This window comes from Acanthochromis polyacanthus, chromosome 17 (genome assembly GCF_021347895.1).
Source record: "Acanthochromis polyacanthus isolate Apoly-LR-REF ecotype Palm Island chromosome 17, KAUST_Apoly_ChrSc, whole genome shotgun sequence".
Lineage (NCBI taxonomy): Eukaryota > Metazoa > Chordata > Actinopteri > Pomacentridae > Acanthochromis > Acanthochromis polyacanthus.
The window spans coordinates 5,870,724-5,890,451 of NC_067129.1; the positions used below are offsets into that span (position 1 = coordinate 5,870,724).

Here is a 19,728-nt window from a genome sequence, read left to right on the forward strand (position 1 = left end):
GCAAAGTTATCAGGTGTCTGAGGGGAGATTGGGGAGGAGGGGTGCTGACTCCTCATTCCAGTTTAAGCAGCTGTGTGCAGAGATGAGCCACGTGTCCCAGCATCCCATTCTGGAATATGGTTGTGAAAATGTTTTTTTTAGAATGTTGTAACTGTTTCTTTACACCTCTGTTTGTGATCAATATTTGTATTTGTTGTGTTTTTCCCCCCCACAGGACACAGGAGTTCAAAGATTTCCTGAAGAAAGCTTTGGATAAAAACCCAGAGACTCGCCCGACTGCAGTCCAACTCATGGAGGTAGTGTGCAGTTACATCCTAGAGAAGACATTACACAACACTGCAGTTTGACGTATGATCAAACGTTGTCCTCTCTCCATCTTTATCTCGCACTGACACACACATGAGGAGCAATTTAATCTTCTATTTTAGGACATGAATAGAGCGATCTGTGCCAGTAGGAGGGAGCGGTGCCCCGTGGAGGGCGCAGGCATGGGAGTAGGGGAAAGAGTAGAAGGTGCACAGGAAATGAAGCAAGTGTATAAGGAGCGGGATTGTGTTAGAGTGGGAAAAAGTTAAGTGAGAGCTTAAAAGGTGCAGCAAAGGGCGGTGAAGACTCAGGGCTTTTAGAAGCTCTCTTTTGAAGCAGGTTCAGTTTTTCTTATTAACCCTTGTGTTGTCTTTGAGTCTAAAATGGCCCAGCCACTATGTTAAATAGCACAGAAAACCCCCTAAATGATCTTTTTTTCAACTTGAAATGCAATGACTTTTGATGATTTTGAAGATGTAAGAAGATTCGCATTTTGTTGTTGAGTTTTGTAGTTTTCTATTCCATAGACCGATATACAGTACGCTGTTGTTTCCCTTCAAAAATGAATTTCGAGCCACCTTCTGCACATTTCTGGCACTTTCTTTGGAAATAGAAGTACTCTCTCTCTTATCTCTATGTAAATAAAAAATGTTTAAACCTATGCAGTACCTAGCATGTGTGATGTAATAAAAACGAGAAGGTGTCCACTGATCAAATAGTGTTTCTGAAGAGCAAAAAAACCCAGACATTCACAAAACTTGTGATACATGACAGGTTGGTTTCTCATTCAGTGAAGCTGCTTTATTTCAGAGGCTCAGAGGAGACGAGTCATTTTTGACCCTTAGGACAAGGGGAGTGTACAGGATCTTAACCCTCCTGTTTTCTTCATTTGCAGGTACCAAAAAGTATTTTTTCCTTGTCTGAAAAAAAAATCCAAAAATTCAGCAAAAAAATCCCAACATTTCAGAAAATTTGCAAAACCTTCATGATGAAAGTTCCAATAATTCCATAAAAGATCCCCTTAAAATTTTTATTAAAAAATACCCCAAAATTGGAAAGAAAATTCTTATATAAATAGGTTTTCAAAAAATGAGTAAAAATCTTCCAAAAAATCCTAAAAAATATCTAAAGTGATTACATATATATCAATAAAACTTTTAATATTTTCTTTAAGAACATTCACAAAAATGTTTTTTTTGTGAATGTTCTTAAGAAACATTTTTTTAACATTTCTTTTTTTTCCACCAAGAAATATTCAAAAAATTCCCCAAAATTTTCAAAATGTAACATCAGAAGTTACACTGTGAAAATATATTTTTTTTCCACATTTTCAAACTTTAAAACGGGTCCATTTTGTCCTGCAAGGGTTGAGGGAGTGATCATTTTCAGAATAGTCCTTCTTGAGTTTTCTATTTGTTTTCCAGTAAATCATGCTGGTGATACTGATTGGGTGTGGCACCTCATATCTCCAAACAAATGTACCAGTTGTCTTGCTAAGGAGGGGCTCATGGTGGTGATTTTTTTTGGCAATATCCCGAGATGAGCTTCGACATATGTTTCCAGAATTCCAAGCATTGAGGAAAAGCAGTACACAGGGTGTGGATTAAAGAACGAGTAGCATCTATTAAAATTCAGAACCACGGTTTCCTGACTGTATCCCACAGCTGAGAGAATGCCAGCTATTTACATTCCTGCTCCCGGCCAATGGTGCGCCTGGATCCCCCTCAGCTCACCACCTCTGGCCAATTAGAGAGAGGCGTAGATGAAAATCCTAGACCCCGGGCCCACTGGGAATTCTGCATGTGCTCCTCAGTAGAGGGGGAGAAAGAGACGGGCGCGGTCCGGTTTTTGGTGCCGTGCTGGAGGTTTTAGATGTTTATCATGCCTGCTGCGCCTGTAGCGGCTGCAGATGATTGTGCAGTGATGGCATTGGATTCTTGCATGTCGGATGATGTCAGCTAACAGGAAGTTATTATCAGTAAATGTGACAAGTTTGCTGATTTTTGTATTGCTAGTATTCGCTGATGAAGTGCAGATACTGAGCTGGGTGATGGGGATAAGTCAAAGAAAAAAGTGGTGTGTGTTTTTAAAAAGAGGAAACAAAATCTTCTTGAAGTGTTTATCAGTGAGCTTTTCATAGAAAACAGGAAGCTTTTCTTCAGTTTTCTACCTCTTTCAGCCTCTCTCGCCTTCTGTCTGTCCCACATGTGTGCCTGTGAGGAATGTATACACAACAACATGACACAGTATCAGTCACTGTGGCCGTGTGGTTGGCGGGACACCATCTGGATGACTAGTATTATACTGAACGCAGCCTCTCCTCCCACATAGTTTCTCATGGTCAGGATTTTTTATGTTGTTTTTGGTGGAGCTTCCATCATAAGTGTCAGAGTAAAGCTGTGAGAAGTTCCCGTGAGTGTTACACACAGTGAGAGGCTTTTTTTGGGCAAAAATATATATAATTAAATTTTCTGAAAAAATTTTGAGCACCTTGTGGGGGGATTGAAATCTCAGATATTTCAAAATTTGAGTAAAAAAAGTCAGTTTTATTTATACAGACTGAAAATTACTACTTGCTCCAACCTCGATGCTTCCCCAAACTTAACCTAAACCTAATTATAACCCTTAACCTCTGAACCACCCTTCAAAGACACGAGGGCTGACCAGAATGTCCTCAGTGATGCTCTAAAACTCACATTTATCCCGACAAGCACAGACACACCAAAAAACACACACAGGTAGCCCTGCTCTGGTAACCCCGTGGGCCATATTGTTCACATTTAACCTTTTCACAGCCGGCCATGCGTGTCAAATCTCCAACCTCTCTGGGTCTTAAAGCAACGTGAAACCTAAAAAGAGAGCTTCACTGATCCACTTCTTGATCCACAGTGTCGGTAAAAAGAAAAAACATAGCCAGATTTAACAAGGCAGCAGTGCTTCACAGTTTGCCTTTTTTCTCCCTTTGATTTCAGGGAAGCTGTGTTTAGCTTTAGCACGGGAGGTTTGATTTAATTTGCTAAAATAAACAGTTTGAAGCTGAAGCCCCAGATGTTTGCTACTGTAGGTATTCTGTTCATCTGATCTCTGTCTTGTTTAAACCGGTAATTAATTTTAACTAACAGTGTAGGTTTAGGTCTGTGTCTCCCATAATCTGGGGCAACATCACTGCTGCAGGCCTTTAATATTAAATGAAGGAGAGTAGTAAAGCTACAATGATTAGCTAATTAGTTAACTGATAATTCATCACAGTTAAATCAAACTTTTCTTCCTTGTGGAAGCCATTTTTCATACAAAAATTCCAAACAATAAAATCTGTTGTTTCTCATTGCCTTAACATTATTGAAATTTGGGGTTTTTCGAATCCTAGTAAGACAAGAAAAAGATATCTCTGCTCGGCTCCTTCAGCTCCAGTAAGTTGTACTGGACATTTCTCCAAGTTTTGTAATGAACCAAATAAATAATAGATCAGTCTGTAGTTTATCATCTTTGGTGGAGTAATCAAGTTTTAATCCAATACACTTCTTCTCAAATCCAGCAGATATCTTCTTAGGGACAGTAAATCTGGCAGTTATGCTAAAAAGCTCAATCTTTCTGCAAAATTGCAGACTTCACCTTTAAATGATTATAAATGATCATTAGCTTGGAGCTCTAGATAGTACAAAAGTACTTCAAAAAGATCGTGGCCTCACCAGAAAATGTCACAGAAGAAAGATTATTCCTGCACTGCTTTTTTTTAACATTGTCATCTTTAACTGCAATTGACTTGATGTTCAGGCTTTGTCATCCCTTCCAAACTCACATTCGGCTGCTTCTGCTTCTTCCATTTCTTGAATTGCTTCTTTTACTTGTTGCATTTCTGATGCATAATACTCCCCAGTAATGCTTTGAGGGTTAGGGTTTTGCAAGACACCCATCATGAGCAATCTGTCGGTGTCCCAAGACACAGAAGGCATCACCTTACTGACGGATGCCAGTTATTTGAACTTTTTAGCGAAGGTGGAGAACTTATGTGTTTCCATTGTTTGCTGTGTGATAAGGCTTTATATTACACTGTTATGCCCCATAATGGGAGTCATGACCCTTGTTTTGGCTCTTGCATCAATGTCTCGTTACCAGAATCATTCATCCTGATGGTTATGTCTAATTAAAGACCAGGCTTCTTCATTTTGTTCCAGAGGTTAGTTGACTGTTTATCATAATGCATGACTTGGGTTATTTATGCACTTTTGCCCTTAAATGTCCACTGCAACTCTCTCTTCCAAGCATGTCAAACTGAACTTGTTGCTGCAAATCCTGAAGTCCCTGCATATGCTCATCGAACTTGTACTACCCATGTTTGTGTGGCTTCAACAGTCTGTTGGCCGGTCACTTGGGAAGTTGCGGCGCGGTCGTTGGAATGTGAATCATTTCAGTTGAACTGTTTAGGGCGTCTTTATTTACTCAGCTCGGCCACTGTCGCTTGCTAAGCTTGTATCGAAATACAATTTTTTAAAAAAACAAAAAAACACTGCTGTTATCGAGTAAGGAAAGCAGCCTGGGGATTATATATTCATCTGTAGTAAATCTTGTTGAATTTCAATTTCATGCTGGTTTTTTATTGTGCAAATAAATTTGCCGTGTTTGAAATCAAAACACAATTAATAGCAGCAGTATTTCTGCAAAATTTAAAATCTGACCCAAGACTGCTTGACAGTTAAATGGAAGAATAGCTTGTTTTGCATAAATGGAACGACAGAGACAAATAATAATGCACGCCAATGTAGACAGTATGCACAAACAATAAAAATACTTTGGAATTGGAGGTGTCCAAAAAGCAGTTCAAAATGTAAATCATGTATCCATATTTCCGCTGATGTACAGTTAAATAACACTCTGCTTATACGGTACTCATTAGGCAGTAGCTGACTGTTGTTTGCCACTGGAGAATCTAACAGCTCAAGCCTAATGCAATTCTCAAGGACAAGCCCCTGAACATAAAACAACTGCGATCACCCACAGCAAATGTGTGTACACACACACACACACACACACACACACACACACACACACACACACACACACACACACAGTCTTATACACATTTCATGGTCCAGCACCACTTGTGGCTCTTTCCCCTTTGTCAGCTGTTCCAATTAAATTACACAGCGGTACAAAGCATCTGAATAATAGATGATCAGCCTTTTATCCCGGCTGCACTCTGCTTTTAATTTAGCTTTTTATTTCCCTTGCACTCAGCTTATTATCACTGCCTTGTTTGCTTTGAGGCAAACTCTGCATTTGCTCCTTGGGTGTTGCAGAACTAAAAATGCGTTTTGCTATTTTAAGTGCGTGATGTTCGAGCGAACAGGGAGAGTTGCATTGTGAGGCTGCTATTGTTGTTCAGGAACTGGCAGGTGGCAGATGGAGTTTCCCAAACAGTGAAAGTTTCTTGTGGCCTCGTCTTGCATTCTCTTGCCGTCCTGCGGGTAAATTAGGGCACTTAGCTGCAATTGCTTTATTTTTTTATTACTAGGATTAGATTTTATGGCACAGCCTGCCTTTATTTCACTGATGAATCCTTGAACTGTCCCTTGCATTCAGCACAAAGACAACATGCAAATGCTGTGGGGTTTCTGCAGAGTTAATTGTACTAAAATTCAAACATGTGGCTTTAAAACCAGCTATCATTCTATGTATCTTGATGCTTAATGCCAATCTCTCCTCATTGTGTCCGCAGCACCCTTTTGTGAAATCGGTGACGTCCAACCGTCCGCTGAGAGAGCTGGTGGCCGAGGCCAAAGCTGAGGTCATGGAGGAAATAGAAGACAATAGAGAGGAAGGAGAGGAGGACGACGCCATGGAGCTCACTGGGGTACCAAACCTGGATCTTTTTTTTTTCTTTTCCACTCCTTCAATTTCCTTTTTGTCATTGTTTGTTTCCAAAAAAGAGAGTAAGCAGTCTAGTAGCTTTTCTGAAAGGTCTTGTGGCTTCAAGCTGTTGGGTTGTACGAGTTCACATGATTTGGTTTCACAACATAACAAAGGGACGGTAGATGCTGAGAGTTGGCCTCTACAAATTTACATGCAAGTAGCATTTTCTTTACTGACACAGTCGAGGCATTTGTCAGATTTTTTTTCTTCCTTCTTGCTGTGTGGTCCTCAGAGGAAACAGATACGTAAGAATTAGATAAAGGCCTTAATTTCAGTGTCACCAGACGGTGTAATTAAGTCGAAACTCGTGCAGATGATCACAGAAAGGCATGCACCTACCTGCACGCATACACATTCTCCCTAAAGCCCAAAGATTGTGCCATAACTCACTTTTAAAGTCCTTGCTAGGTGACCCTTTTGAACATTGTTTTCGGTAAACATAGCCTTCCTGCCAACTGATTGATGTTCCATTCTGCAGAGGCCATTCATAAATCCACAGAGGACATAAGATTAGAAAGTAACATAGTATGAGAGTGCAGATTACCGCCTGCCCTCAGCACAAACAAAGGAACAGAAACCGGAATACTGGCATTCACCCACACCCACACACGGTTAAATATAGGTGCTCCCTTCGGCCTCGCTCCTGTATAGAAACGACCGTTGCTTCACAACCTTTGATGGAGTAAATTATTTAAGGTCAGTCATTGTTCTGCGGCTGTACTCTGACCCTTAAATAAAAACAGATGGTTTCCAAACAGCTATGGAGGATCTGCAGAGCATCCTCGAAACAGTCATGAGACAAATGTGCTGATTATGGATGTTTTTCTCTCCATAAAGGTGAACGTTTGCTCATCTCCTTCGCTCATAATGGCAACAGTTGATGTGATGGCTTCTAAATTTATTATATAGTAGGATTTGAAAGATATGGATTTTCCAGGGTTGATACTGATGCCGATAGTTGGTAATCAAAAAAGACTGATAACCGATATTTACAACAGATATGCATTACATGTTGAATTTTAACGGCTAATAGCAGAGAACCTGTCATTCCTAAAAAGGCGTTTTCAATAATATTAATAATATTTAGCAATTTTATCGCAATTTTTCCCTCTTCTCCTGCACTTATTTACTGTTCTTCTCTGTTTTGTTTAACTTAATCATTTTTATTGCCCACTAAGCTCCAAATATAATAAAGCATTTGTAGTTCTTATTTTCCAGACACTGTTCCGTGGTAATCTGCCTCCTAATTTAACAGCAAGACGCTGGTGTAGCCTGAGCCACTGTGAAAGCAGCCAATTTCCTGCTATGTGGTTTGTGTTTTCAGTTTTTGCTAGGAGGGCACTGCTGTGACCACAGAGTGACTACAGACGAAGAGGCAGCTGCATCAGACATTTATTTTATTGATAATCGGTTAATGAAAACAATAATACCGATAGTCTGTAAAGTGGAAAAATATGGACCCCAATAATTCATCTAACCCCAGTACTAACTGGTCATTGCTGTGGTCATACTGATAATGAAACACTGGGGTTACATTTGTGGAAATGTTTTGAGGCAAAATAAGGATGGTTTCCAAAATAAGGCTATGAATAGTTTTCTAATTTGTTGATTCAATTTAATTATATTTTAATTTTATATGAAGTTCAGTAAACGGAATATTATTTGTGACTGCCCTTTAAAACAGCACAAACTGTCCAAGGTTCCATCTTCATGACTCTGTGTTTGTGTTCTAGTCATTGTCATACCGCAGAAAATGAATCTGGGACCAATTAATGGTATTGTAATATGACTATTGCTGTCTAGTCTGGCTTTATATTCAATGTTTACTGAAAAGAAAGCACCTGTCTTACTGTAAGAAGACTTTTTCTGCGTGCTAAAGGAGTTTCCCCAAAATAAAACCTTCTAGACAATTAGGATTTTAGACACAAAATGCTACATTTATCATGAACTAGATCACTTACTACGATGCTACATTAGCCAGAATATCATTTATAAGGACATTTATTTACAAAGTAATCTTAAAATGTTAACATCCTTCTTTATAAACAACAGTTTACTATGAAGAACCATAAATGGCCAAACACATCAGATTCCTCGTATCTGTGCTTTTATAACTATGACATCACTATGGTTGTTTTTTCATCTCTGTCAACGAAGGCACTCTTGCTTGCACAAACAGAAACTCCCGCTTGCTCGCACACAGCAACATTCTGACACATGCAGTTCCAAGGTGCTGAAAGCAGTCAGGCAGTTACCCAACTATTTATCTTTTCCTATATATCGCACACAGCCAGACAGAACTGTTTGCTGAGACGATAGAGATGCCGAACCGGATCATAAATGTGTCTTATGGTATTGTTTACCTCCAGTGGAAGTGGGATTTTTAGATGCAGAATTGCTCAGTTTGACAGATAGCTGTGCATGTAATCATCTTCAGTGGTTTTTATAACTACAGACTATAGAATTGTAGTGTAGCAGCGCTTTCTGCAATCACAGGTAAAGCTGTTGAAATTGCCTCTTTCTGTGAATTTCTATCATTGCTGCTTAAACTGTACTTTCTCTTCTAGCTTCTTTTGTTTGGGGTGCATCATGAAGTCGGTCGTTTTCTTTGACAGTTTATGATTGATATTTATTTTCTAGGTGGTTTTGGAGTGCTTACACTTTGTCTTTAGGATGCTTGTGATTTCTTTTGAGTGTGCTGGACTATACAGTATGTCTTGCCAGGATTTTTATCCCCAATTTTGCTTTTGCATCTATGCATCATGGAAATACTCAAAGTTCAGTTAAATGGTATTAAATGCACTTGAAAGTAAGTGTATGTTTTATCGTCATGGAGTAAGATATGTGCTAAAATTTATATTTTGTGGCGTTAAATTGCCACTGTAAGTCATAAATTTACACTGCAGATATGATGCTTAGTTAAAGAACAGTGAAGTCAGTGTATTTTAACAAATGTATTGCTCCATACAAAACAAAATCACTCATTAAGAATCACACGTCGTTCTTGGTAATAATGGCATTTAGAACTCTCTGATTTATACGGCTTTTCACTTCTGTAATGATGAGTGCACTTAGCTCACATTAGACATCTCAGCCACAGTTAAAAGTAGCATAAAGCAGGAATGACTGCATTCCTGCTAAAGCAAAGGTTAAAGTTACTGCACTGGAGGTGGGAGGCCTGAATGACTTTATCCATTAGCATTTGGACTGGAAGCAAAGGTTGAAAACATTAACATTTGGGAGACCACCAGTGATTTAAAGCCAAAAAAACATCAAATGTGTTGCCACACCGGTGCATAACGGCACCTCTCTGTTCCTTTTAGTCTCCAGGCAAGGAACCATGCCAGACTAGTCAGACCAGTCTGGAAGAAGACCATTCCCTGGACACGCCGAGCCCCACCACGCCGTCCCCGACCACAGTGATGCCGTTTCCAAAGAAAGAGGCTGAGCCAGATAGACCAACGGAGGAGCAGGCAAACCCCAACATGGTGGTCCCTGTTCCTGTGCCGAGACAGAACCTCCCACCGAAAGATCCAGAGGACATGGGAGAGAAACTGGCCGATGAAGCCATTCTGGAGTCAGACAAATCTGAGAGCGAGGCCTCGACCAAAACTTCCAGTTCAGACTCGGGCATTGAGGATGGGAAGAGTACCCCTACACTGGAGGAGGAGAAGGTACTTTTAGACTTAAAATAATCCTGTACCTGCTGGTGTATTCTCGTAAAGTGTTAAACAATGTTAAAATTATTTTTTAGGTTACTGTGGAGACCCCAGAGACAGAACAGCCACCATCTCTCCAGCAGCCCGAGGCCTCAGAGAAACAAGTCAACATCATCATAGGCCCTGCAGAACCAGAGGCGCCCAAGATCCAAGTGACTGAGGAAGAGAGCAACACTAAAGCTAACGGAGAGTTACCGGCTGCAAGCCCGAGTCCTGCTGTCACTCTAGCATCCAGTCCCACGCCTTCTTCTGCTCCCACCCCAGTACCTGCGCCCCGTTCTGGGGCAAACGGCACCCTAAGCAAAGGTACTCCAGAGCGGACATCAATAGGAGAAAACTCTGAGACTGTCTCACCTTACATCAACGGAGGGATTATCAACAAACGGTACTCTTACTCAGGCAGCATGGCGTCTGAGAGCATGGACATGTCCATCCACAAGGAGAACCTCTCCATATCTTCAAGGGTAAGCAAAACTTTCTTGATCTAATGTAATGTTCTATTCACTGTTTCTTATTTTAATGTTGGGCATAATAATCCAAATGGTAATAAATGTTGGTTTCTTGATTCAGGAAAGATGAATGAACTCAGATGTCCCTCATTCACTGAAGTGTTGAAGCAGAACACGCCTTTCTGGTCAAATAGTTGAGGACTTAAGTGCTGCAGGCAGACAGAAGCAGGTCTCCGCCTCAGTAGGAAAGCCCCTCCTTGGAAAAACTATTTCTCTGGACACTTGGAGGAACTGAAACTGCATTGTGTTGTGTTTTGGGGTGTGGGTGTAAACCATCTGAAACAGAGGATGGCCTGTCTCCCGTTAGGCTTGCAGCACACAGGGGGAACACACAGGAAGAATGATACAAATTAGCATCCCTAAACACGGAGTTTTTTTAGTTTTTTGAACATGGATTTATTTAGTGAGTCTTGGAGAAGATTTTGCCTGATAGCTGAGAACATTCTGAACCCACAGAGGGCAATTTATCTCCTCTTAACGATCCTCAAACTTGACATCTCTTCTGTGATGAGGGAGGGAAGTTGGGAAGCTAGACGTTAGCATGCAACACTTTCCATTCATCGGGACCAGTGGTGGCCTTTGTGTGGGCACAGCTCAGCATTCACTATTGTGGATGGAAGTTTCTATGCAGCTCATTGTCGCTCAGTTGCTTCTGGAGGCTTATGGACTGACCATGATTGAAATCCTATTGAGTGTGCTGGGGGAGTCATGTCTGTTTGTGACATGTGAAGTCTTTCCAGAACAGATTAGCAGCCTGCAGCCAGAGAATGCACCATCTTTGTTGTTTTGGACAGGAGGCGTGTGTGTTTTCTGCACAACAGTGAATGACTGGGAGCGTCAGCGTGTGCTCATGAATCCGTCCGTGTGTGCAGAAGAACTGTGCCATTTTTGTGAATGAGGAGTGATGGGAAGTCAACAGAGTCAAACACAAACAACGCAGCTGAATTACAGAATTGATAATAGAGCCGGTGTGGACTTAATAACGCGTCAAAACACAAACACACACTTAGATTTATTGCCTTTGTAAGTGTTTCACTTGGTTAGAAAGGGAATCAACAGCACAGAACGGTGCAAAAGGAGCATCCAGTAGCTGTCATTCGTGGCAGGAGCCTCACAAGGACTCATATGGAGTGTGTTTGCTCAGCTGTGTTGGCTTCATAAAGAAGCTTTGTAACAGTGGACAGCAGTTCACAGCACAAACCACAATAATTCCCTCACTGCAGGGAGAAGAGCTGCCTTGGTTATAGTTTCCTGTCTCTTTCAGTCTACATCTCTCCTCATATCTAAACTATTTATAAACCTGGAAATTATGACAAGCAGGGTTTGAATGACCGTGTTTGCCGAGTAAACTCCGTCATATCAGTTTGGTAAATATTGTTTGCTTAGATAGCAAACACTGGAAATGTAACCATTTGATACCACGTGCTCGCTTAGCAGTTAACAGTTTTGCCTGTTTAATTAAAAGGAGACGCTCTGACTCATACTAAACACTGACTGAAAATATAAGATGACATCAGCAGGCATTGTTTCAGTGACCTGTGCTGTCTTCCTCCTACCTCCAGAATTAGAAAAACTTTCAATCTGGTTTTCAAGAAATAAAGGTCATTCACCTCTTTTCTGCAGGCCCATAATCAGAAATAACCTTGAATCAATTCCAAGAATTGGCAAAATCTTTTAGAAGAGTTGACGGTTAAGTCAGGTCACATTGTGTCATATTTTGTGGATGAGGCCGTGTTGTTGTCGTTAGAGTAGCTTCCTGCATGACGCTCCTCATAACGCTGACAGATGGAGAATCTCGCTTCTTGTTACAGTAAAACCTGACTGACGGGAAAATTAACACATTTGTCAACTCGCGTACACACACATCCGCCTTCACTTTACCAGATAAAAACACGACACTGGGAATCACAAAGTTACATTTATTTAAAGGTGAAGGTTTTCCAGCAGGAGCTGTGTGAAGTCAGATCAACTCTGTTGGTTCAGTCTGAAGGTTAAAAATGAAAAAAAAAAAACGTGCAGGTCTTGAGTTATAAAGCAGTGAGCATGACCAGACCTCTGTAGGCCACCTGCGACTGGCATAACACACCTGAATCACCCACTAAGCTGTCATTGGTCCCACTGCATTGTGGGCAATATGAGTGAAAGATTTTGAAGAAGAATTTGACCCTTTTTTGTTGCCGATTTGTGGAGGAGTGTTAGGAAACGGTGTGGAAATCCTGAACCTGCTGCCCCACAAGAAAGGATTTTCATGTAGTTCAGGTTTAAATAAACATAATTCCATCCTTTTTGTGACTTTTGATCTTGTCTGTCTGCCCGTCAGGCCTTTTCAAGTAAGACTCTGAAGCGAACCAGGAAGTTCGTCATCGACGGCGTGGAGGTGAGCGTGACCACCTCCAAGATCATCAAGGATGATGAGAAGAAAGATGAGGAGATGAGATTCCTGAGGTATGTGGACGACTCTGTACACAAGACACATCCAGTAAACAAAGTTAAATATATATAATCGGTACTGACCATCTAAATGAACAGATTTGTTTTTATTTAAGTCTCCATTTCTTGGTTATTTTTTCTTAAAATCTGTTCTTTTATTTTGATAAATGTTTGCCATAAACTTGGCTCTACTGTGATAAGTGACTTGTTGGCTGTTGCTTTATATAAGATACTCTGCTCCTTGGGCTTTAGCCATGTGGGATTAGAGTGTACAAATAGCCAAACGGTTGCAGGAAAAAGACTAAATTGGTCTGTGCATTGAGAGAAACATAAAGTTGTGCAATAGTCAGGATGAAGACAATCTGATCAGTATTTGGTGCAAAGAACCCAAATGTTCCAAATGAAGGATTCGTGCAGTTTTATTCTTATTTTTCACAGAAGACAGAAATGTTTAAGTGAGCAATTAGGGTAGTCTTAAACTCACCAGACCATCTTTGAAGCCCCAGGGAGTTCTTGTGCTTTACTCCTGCCATCTAGTGGTAAGAATATGAAACTGCATCTAATAATTCCAGTAGGAAATAAATCTTTGTAGAAAAAAGAAAAGCTCAGCTTAACTAATACATGTACAGGTCATCTTTGCATCAGCCAGTCAAAGCATGTCTGCATGGAGATTTTGTTTTATATAGCCAGTCAAATAGTTTTACTTTCAGCTCTTCACTGTTTTTCTGGCAATGTCTCCATCTTATCTATCTTACCTCACTGTGACAAAGCCTCAACAAGAAATAATTCCCTGCTAATGTCAACTTGAACATTCATTTCAGACCGATTAGATGCTGCTATAACCTTTACTTTTCAAATTAATTGTCTAGAAAACAGCGTTTCCATCCCTGCACTGCTTAGTAGCGGGGCCATTATATAATTAAAGGACTTTTGAAGTTCATGGGCTATATCTTGCATACATTTTTATTAAAAGTTTTAAAAAGTGCTTTTTTATGTTCATTATGATCATGTCTATACAAATTCCATAATTATTTATTATGGAAACAATCACTTATTAATAAAAAAAATAACTGGATATCACTAGAATGTCAACTCAATAACCGTCCCAGTTTGATAACAACCACCTTCTAATTAGCTAAACATTAATAAAATGAGCTCATGCAGAGATAGTTTTGATTGATGTCTTTTTATTAATTTGAGATAAACATGACAGATATTTCTTTTAGGCAATATATTAAATTTTATATGGAAAATAAGTTGTATCTGTGTCCAAGAAATCACTTTCAACTAAGTTACCCATTACGAAACATCTCTCGAGGAAGTGTCTTAATTCCAGATCACATGACCTGCTCCATATGATGCCATTTCCTCCTCCAAAAATGTCAACTATGATACCGGTCAACGATGTTACAAAAAGTCCTGCAATTCTATATTGACCCAGCTGTGTGTAATGTTCTGTGTGTGTTTAGACGCCAGGAGCTGCGTGACCTCCGCTTGCTGCAGAAGGAAGAGCACCGCGTTCAGGCTGTTCTCAACAGCAAGCTGGAAATGCAGAGAGAACAAATGCTTAGACGTTTCGACCAGGAGATGCATGTAAGTCACAGCCACTCGCAGTAAGATGACGGTTTATAAGCACAACTTAAATATGCAGTGCAATCCAACAGCTATGAGACTTTGTCAGAAAGTTGTTCCTTTACCTGGATCAGGGTGGAAGCAAATTTTATTTTCACCTAAAATAATCATGTGCTTGTTTCCTATTCGTGTGTCCCAGTCCAAGAAGAAGCACTATGACTTGGAGTTGGAGAATCTGGAGAAGCACCAGAAGCAAACGATCGAGAAAATGGAGACGGACCACAATTTAAAACTTAAAGATGAGACCAAACACATCAAAACAGAGCAGGAACGAGACTACCGCAAGTTCCAGGATCAGTTAAAACACAAGAAAAAGGAGGTACAGTTGAAATAATGTGTTTGTGAAGTTACTCACCAGTTTATGATCTTGCTTCAAGTCCAGTTAAATCAAAATGGAATGTGGAAAAAGGAGCAACACAAAAAAAGAACGTTCTGATGTGTCTTCTTTAGGTAAAACAGTCTGTCGATAAGCTGCCCAGGAGTCAGCGTAAAGAGTCCTTGAAACAGCGGATGAACTCCTTCCAAGAAGAGAAGACAAGAGACGTACGTCAACAAGCACTAAGTGTCCTGATATTTCTACGCTTAGTTAACCCAAAACTGTGAAATATATTCCATTGTTCTTATTGTTGAGCCACTTTAAATCTCATTGATTTTCGTTTTCCTCTTGTGTTTCTCTTTGTTTTGGTTTAGGAGGAGAAATTCTTGTCAGATCAGAAGAACTATCTGGACACCACGCTGAAGAGGATCATCAACAACAACAAGAGAGAGATTGCACAGATGGAGAGGGAATGCCTCGACAGAAAGCACCACCTAATCAGAGGTAGAGTATCTGTTAGTAATGATCCGGAAGTCTTGTTGTTAAGTTAAATTGGTACAGTAGCAACAACATTACATTTCTTTGAGTAGAGCGTGAGGCAACGATATGGGACATGGAGGAGAAGAACCTTCACGAGAGACACCAGTTACTGAAGCAGCAGCTGAAAGACCAGTACTTCCTTCAAAGGCATCAACTCCTAAAGAAACATGAGAAGGTAAATTGACAAAATCAAGTGTTGATTCATAAGATTGTATTCTGACTCGATTCCATGTTCTTCAATGCCTATTTCTTGCGTCACTGCAGGAGCAGGAACAGATGCAGTGCTACAACCAGCGCATGATTGAGATCCTGAAAGCTCGGCAGCAGCAGGAGAAGAGTCGGCTGCCGAAGATTCAGCGCGGCGAGGCGAAAACTCGCATGGCCATGTTTAAGAAGAGCCTCCGCATCAACTCAACAGGAAGCGCCTCGGAGGACAGAGAGAAGATCAAACAGGTAGAGAGGAGGACGTTTTCCTCACTTCATATTAGAGAATGAGGTTAATTTATTCACCAACTCACTCCCTTTGTGGCGCTTTAGTTTTCTCAGCAGGAGGAGAAGCGGCAGAGGGCGGAGCGGCAGCATCAGCAACAGAAACACGAGAACCAGATGAGGGAGATGGTTGGTCAATGCGAAAGCAACGTCAGAGAGCTTCTGCAGCTGCAGGTGAGCATCATTTCATCTTTACACATTTCTTTTCTACACTTTTTTTTTTTGGTTTGCATGGTTGTTTTGGACAACAACCAGCCCACAGTTGCTAACTAAGCTCATTTTGTGCTCCAGAATGAAAAATGCCACCTGTTGATTGAGAATGAGACTCAGAGGCTCAAGCAGTTGGATGAACAACACAACCAGCTGCTGAAGGAGTGGAGGGATCTGCTGAAGCCCAGAAAAAAGGTACGTGTTTCCTGTCAGTTTGTTATACCAATTCTGCTTAAACACATAGAACTACACTTGTTACATCTATGTTTTATATAATACTTACACTTGAACTTAAGTGCTTAAGCAGACTTTCTGAACCTGAATTAAAAGTGCCATGTTTAGCAGTGTGGATTATTGCACTTGTGGTTCTCCATTTTGCGTTTGATTTTCCACAGGTTTTCAGTTGGATTTAGATCTGGTGATTGAGCAGACTGATCTTTACATTTCCCATTAAAAAAAAAAAAACAAACAAAAAAACCTGCTTATGACTTTATTACCCAAACAAAAGAAAGTTTTCCCTTTTTGGTACAGGAATATTGATGTTGCATGACGTTAAAATAGTGCAAAATTGGGCACATCAAATGCTTTTGGTCCTGATTATTGGCGTTTTTGCCTTTGCACATTAAACAAGTTTCCATCTTGATGAGGTAATCTTATACATATGTTGGCTTCCATCCTTAGGCCCTTGAAGATGAGCTGAACACGAAGAAAAAAGAACAGGAGAATTTCTTCAAGATGAGTGAGAGCTCTGATTGCCCAAATCCCAGTTCTCCCCATAAGCTCTCCAGGTTTATGCCTTACCAAGACTCTTCCAACACATAAAACTAGATGCTGTGACGCTGCACAATATTTCCTGCCCACTGATAGAAGCAACACAGACACCTCACAGGTGTTCCCTGCTGCCTCAGTTTAATTTGCTTTGCCAGTAATGGCAGCATGCCTATCCCTCCATTAGGTTTCATTCATAATTTTAGTGAATATTTATGTCTTAAACCATGTTTTAACTCCTGATCTGAGTTTTTTTCTTTGAAAATGTTTTGCTAATATCTGTTTCCATACAATGTCTTAGTTTTCTTTTTCTGTCGAAATGTGTTTATAGCTCAACACTGAAACATGAGAATAATATAGCAGCTAGTCGCTTTAGGTGAGCTGAAGACACCAAATTAAATAATCTGTTGTAATGAGTAAATATTCAGTAAAATGCCTTTAATGTTTGGAATTGGTCCAAATCACTCAGCCAGGGAATTTTTTTTTTGCATACTAAGAAAGAATGCTTTGAAAACTAGTGAGCCAGTAACTAAGTACCTTTTGTTTACCCCAAATTATCAGTAGTATGACCGAAAACATGCTCAAAACGCTTATTTCCCCCCATTTTCCAATACCTTGGTTAGTGACCTGCTTCGTCCATTAGGTTTAGTGCATTCACATAGCTGCCAAAGTCTGCCTTTATTTATTTTTACTGACAAAGAACATCATCATCCAGATCTATCACTGTAAATGTTATTTTAAATCTCTTAATATCCACCGCCCGTGGTATGAAGGATGTGCTCATAATTTTGTATCTGTCTTTTTTTTTTTTTTTTTTAAATGAGGGATGAAGCTGAATCCAAAGTTAATAAAATTAACTGATTTCTTTTGGATTGCTATTTAGGAGTTATATTTTAACAAACAAGGGATTACTAATTGTTTGTCACATGTTGTTGCTGTTTTCTGTTTTTTTTTTTTTTTTTACTGTAAAATCAGTCACACTGGATGGGATCTGACAAAGCCAAAGCAAAAATACTGTTTGTTTGAAGGATGTTATATGGGGGATTTAAATCTGGATTTAAAAAAATGTATTAAGTGTATAATTGTGCAGTGAATGAACTGCCTGCTAACCAATGTGCAATATTAGATGTATGTCTTTGCTAAGCTTAAAGAGGTTTATTTTTCTTAAACTTTGCCTTTCTTTGCACTGAGAGAGGGAATAATGTGAAGAGTTTAGCTCCAAATGTAGATCTTTTTGAGATTTGGTTAAAAATTACTCAGTCTTTTATCATTTTAATTACTTAAAAAGCAATAAATTTGTGTTTTAATTTGTCACGCGATGATCTGCTTTTGGAACACAACTCTTCATATCATTTTTAAGGGGATGCAACAATCCAGTCTGCTGTTAGACGCCTGTAGATGTTTAATCTTCAACTGAAGCCTCAATTTTGCAGCTGAGGATCCCATTGCTTTGTTGAGCGAGATCAAGTGTTTTTACAGAGTAGTTCGGCCTGCAGGTTTACACTGAATTAGGTCAGCAATCAGGTACAACTTAATCTCTCTCTCTCCCTCTCTCACACTCTTATCTCTGAAGTATTTAAATTTATTTTAAAATGTTTTCTTCTCTGTCATGTTTAATGGCTCCATCTATGTCTTCCTCTCTGCCTCAGTTTATATAACATTATTTGTGTGGAGGGCTTGTATGAATGAAACTGTATCAGAAGGAACCACTGTTGTAAATAACTCCTAATAAATGCAGATTTTCTAATTACTGGATTGTCATGATGACTTTTTGGAGAAATAAATCTGAGGTGATAGACAAAAAAACAAACAAAAAAACTTGCCTCTGAAATGCTCAAATCCTCTAATTCTGAAAGTATGGGACCAGAGAGAAAAGCAGGGTTGTGAGAAAATAGCAAGAAAAGGATCAACTGTGCATTATGGTAAGTTCTATTCAGTACTTTAATGTAACCTGTTGTTATATGAGAAATGTTCTATTGTTCTAAATAGTGATGTGCTTGTCTTTATTGTAGAAGTGGTTTCTGGTTCCCTTGGCACCTGCAAGACCTGGACCAGATGTGAGAGGAAACTAAAAGTGGCATCCAGTTAAGAGATTTGAAAAGCTCATGGCCCTTAACTGCAGGACTCTCCTGCTTTCCTGGATTCCTCTTTACTTACGTATTGGAAAAACAACAACAAAAAGACTGGGGGGGGGGGGAACTACAAAGCAACTAAAAAAAGGATGTCGTCCAAAATGTCACCAAAACGTCATACTTAAGTATGTGGTCAAAAATGTCTGTAAAATGTCAGTCTAGTATGTCGCACAAAATTTAACAAAAATGTCTTAGTTTAGTATGTCGTCCAAAATGGACAGAAAATGTCACAGTTCAGTACGTTGTCCGAAAATGGAAAAAGACCTCAGTTTAGTATGTCGTCCGAAAATGGACTAAAAACATCATAGTTTAGTATGTCGTTCGAAAATGGAAAGAAACATCATTTTTTGTCCCAAAATGTCCTAAAGACGTCATAGTTTGTCATCCGAAAATGGACGTCAGTTTAATTTGTCATCCGAAGATTGACTCAAAACGTCATTTGTTGTCCGAAAAAAGGAAGGAAAACGTCATAGTTTCGTATTTCGTCTGAAAATGGACAAAAAACGTCATATTTTAGTATGTTGTCCGAAAATAGGAAAAAAGTCATAGTTTTGTATGTTGTCCGAAAATGGATGAAAAACATTAGTTAACCATGCCTGACGTGTATGTCAGCGGGGTTACTGCATTCGCTTCGATATCTGGCTGGAAAAGACCTCTGAGCTTGCATTGTGATAAAAGGGAATCTTTTTAAACTTGAACAAAAATGTAGGGAAAAAGAAAACATACACTGGAAGTATGTGTGTATGTCCGTTCAGATTTCTCTGCAA

At 39.7% G+C, this 19,728-nt stretch overlaps 1 protein-coding gene and 1 long non-coding RNA gene across 2 annotated transcripts in view; one reads left to right on the plus strand and one right to left on the minus strand.

Moving 5' to 3' along the window:
- stk10 (serine/threonine kinase 10) overlaps positions 1-18,579 on the plus strand; it is a 52,265-nt gene extending 33,686 nt beyond the window's left edge. The window contains exons 7-20 of the mRNA XM_022205080.2: positions 215-296; positions 6,023-6,157; positions 9,540-9,890; positions 9,971-10,399; positions 12,765-12,889; positions 14,344-14,467; positions 14,646-14,825; positions 14,957-15,049; positions 15,197-15,326; positions 15,413-15,537; positions 15,627-15,815; positions 15,900-16,025; positions 16,143-16,256; positions 16,743-18,579. Of these exons, the coding sequence (XP_022060772.1) occupies positions 215-296; positions 6,023-6,157; positions 9,540-9,890; positions 9,971-10,399; positions 12,765-12,889; positions 14,344-14,467; positions 14,646-14,825; positions 14,957-15,049; positions 15,197-15,326; positions 15,413-15,537; positions 15,627-15,815; positions 15,900-16,025; positions 16,143-16,256; positions 16,743-16,883 (2,344 nt within the window). The 3' untranslated portion in view covers positions 16,884-18,579. The remainder of the gene's footprint in view (positions 1-214; positions 297-6,022; positions 6,158-9,539; positions 9,891-9,970; positions 10,400-12,764; positions 12,890-14,343; positions 14,468-14,645; positions 14,826-14,956; positions 15,050-15,196; positions 15,327-15,412; positions 15,538-15,626; positions 15,816-15,899; positions 16,026-16,142; positions 16,257-16,742) is intronic.
- LOC127530535 (uncharacterized) lies at positions 14,042-14,672 on the minus strand. Its single transcript, XR_007937119.1, has 2 exons — positions 14,572-14,672; positions 14,042-14,416 (listed from the first exon to the last, which is right to left on the minus strand). It is a non-coding gene; the product is annotated as an uncharacterized LOC127530535 (long non-coding RNA).
- Positions 18,580-19,728: the final 1,149 nt, after the last annotated feature.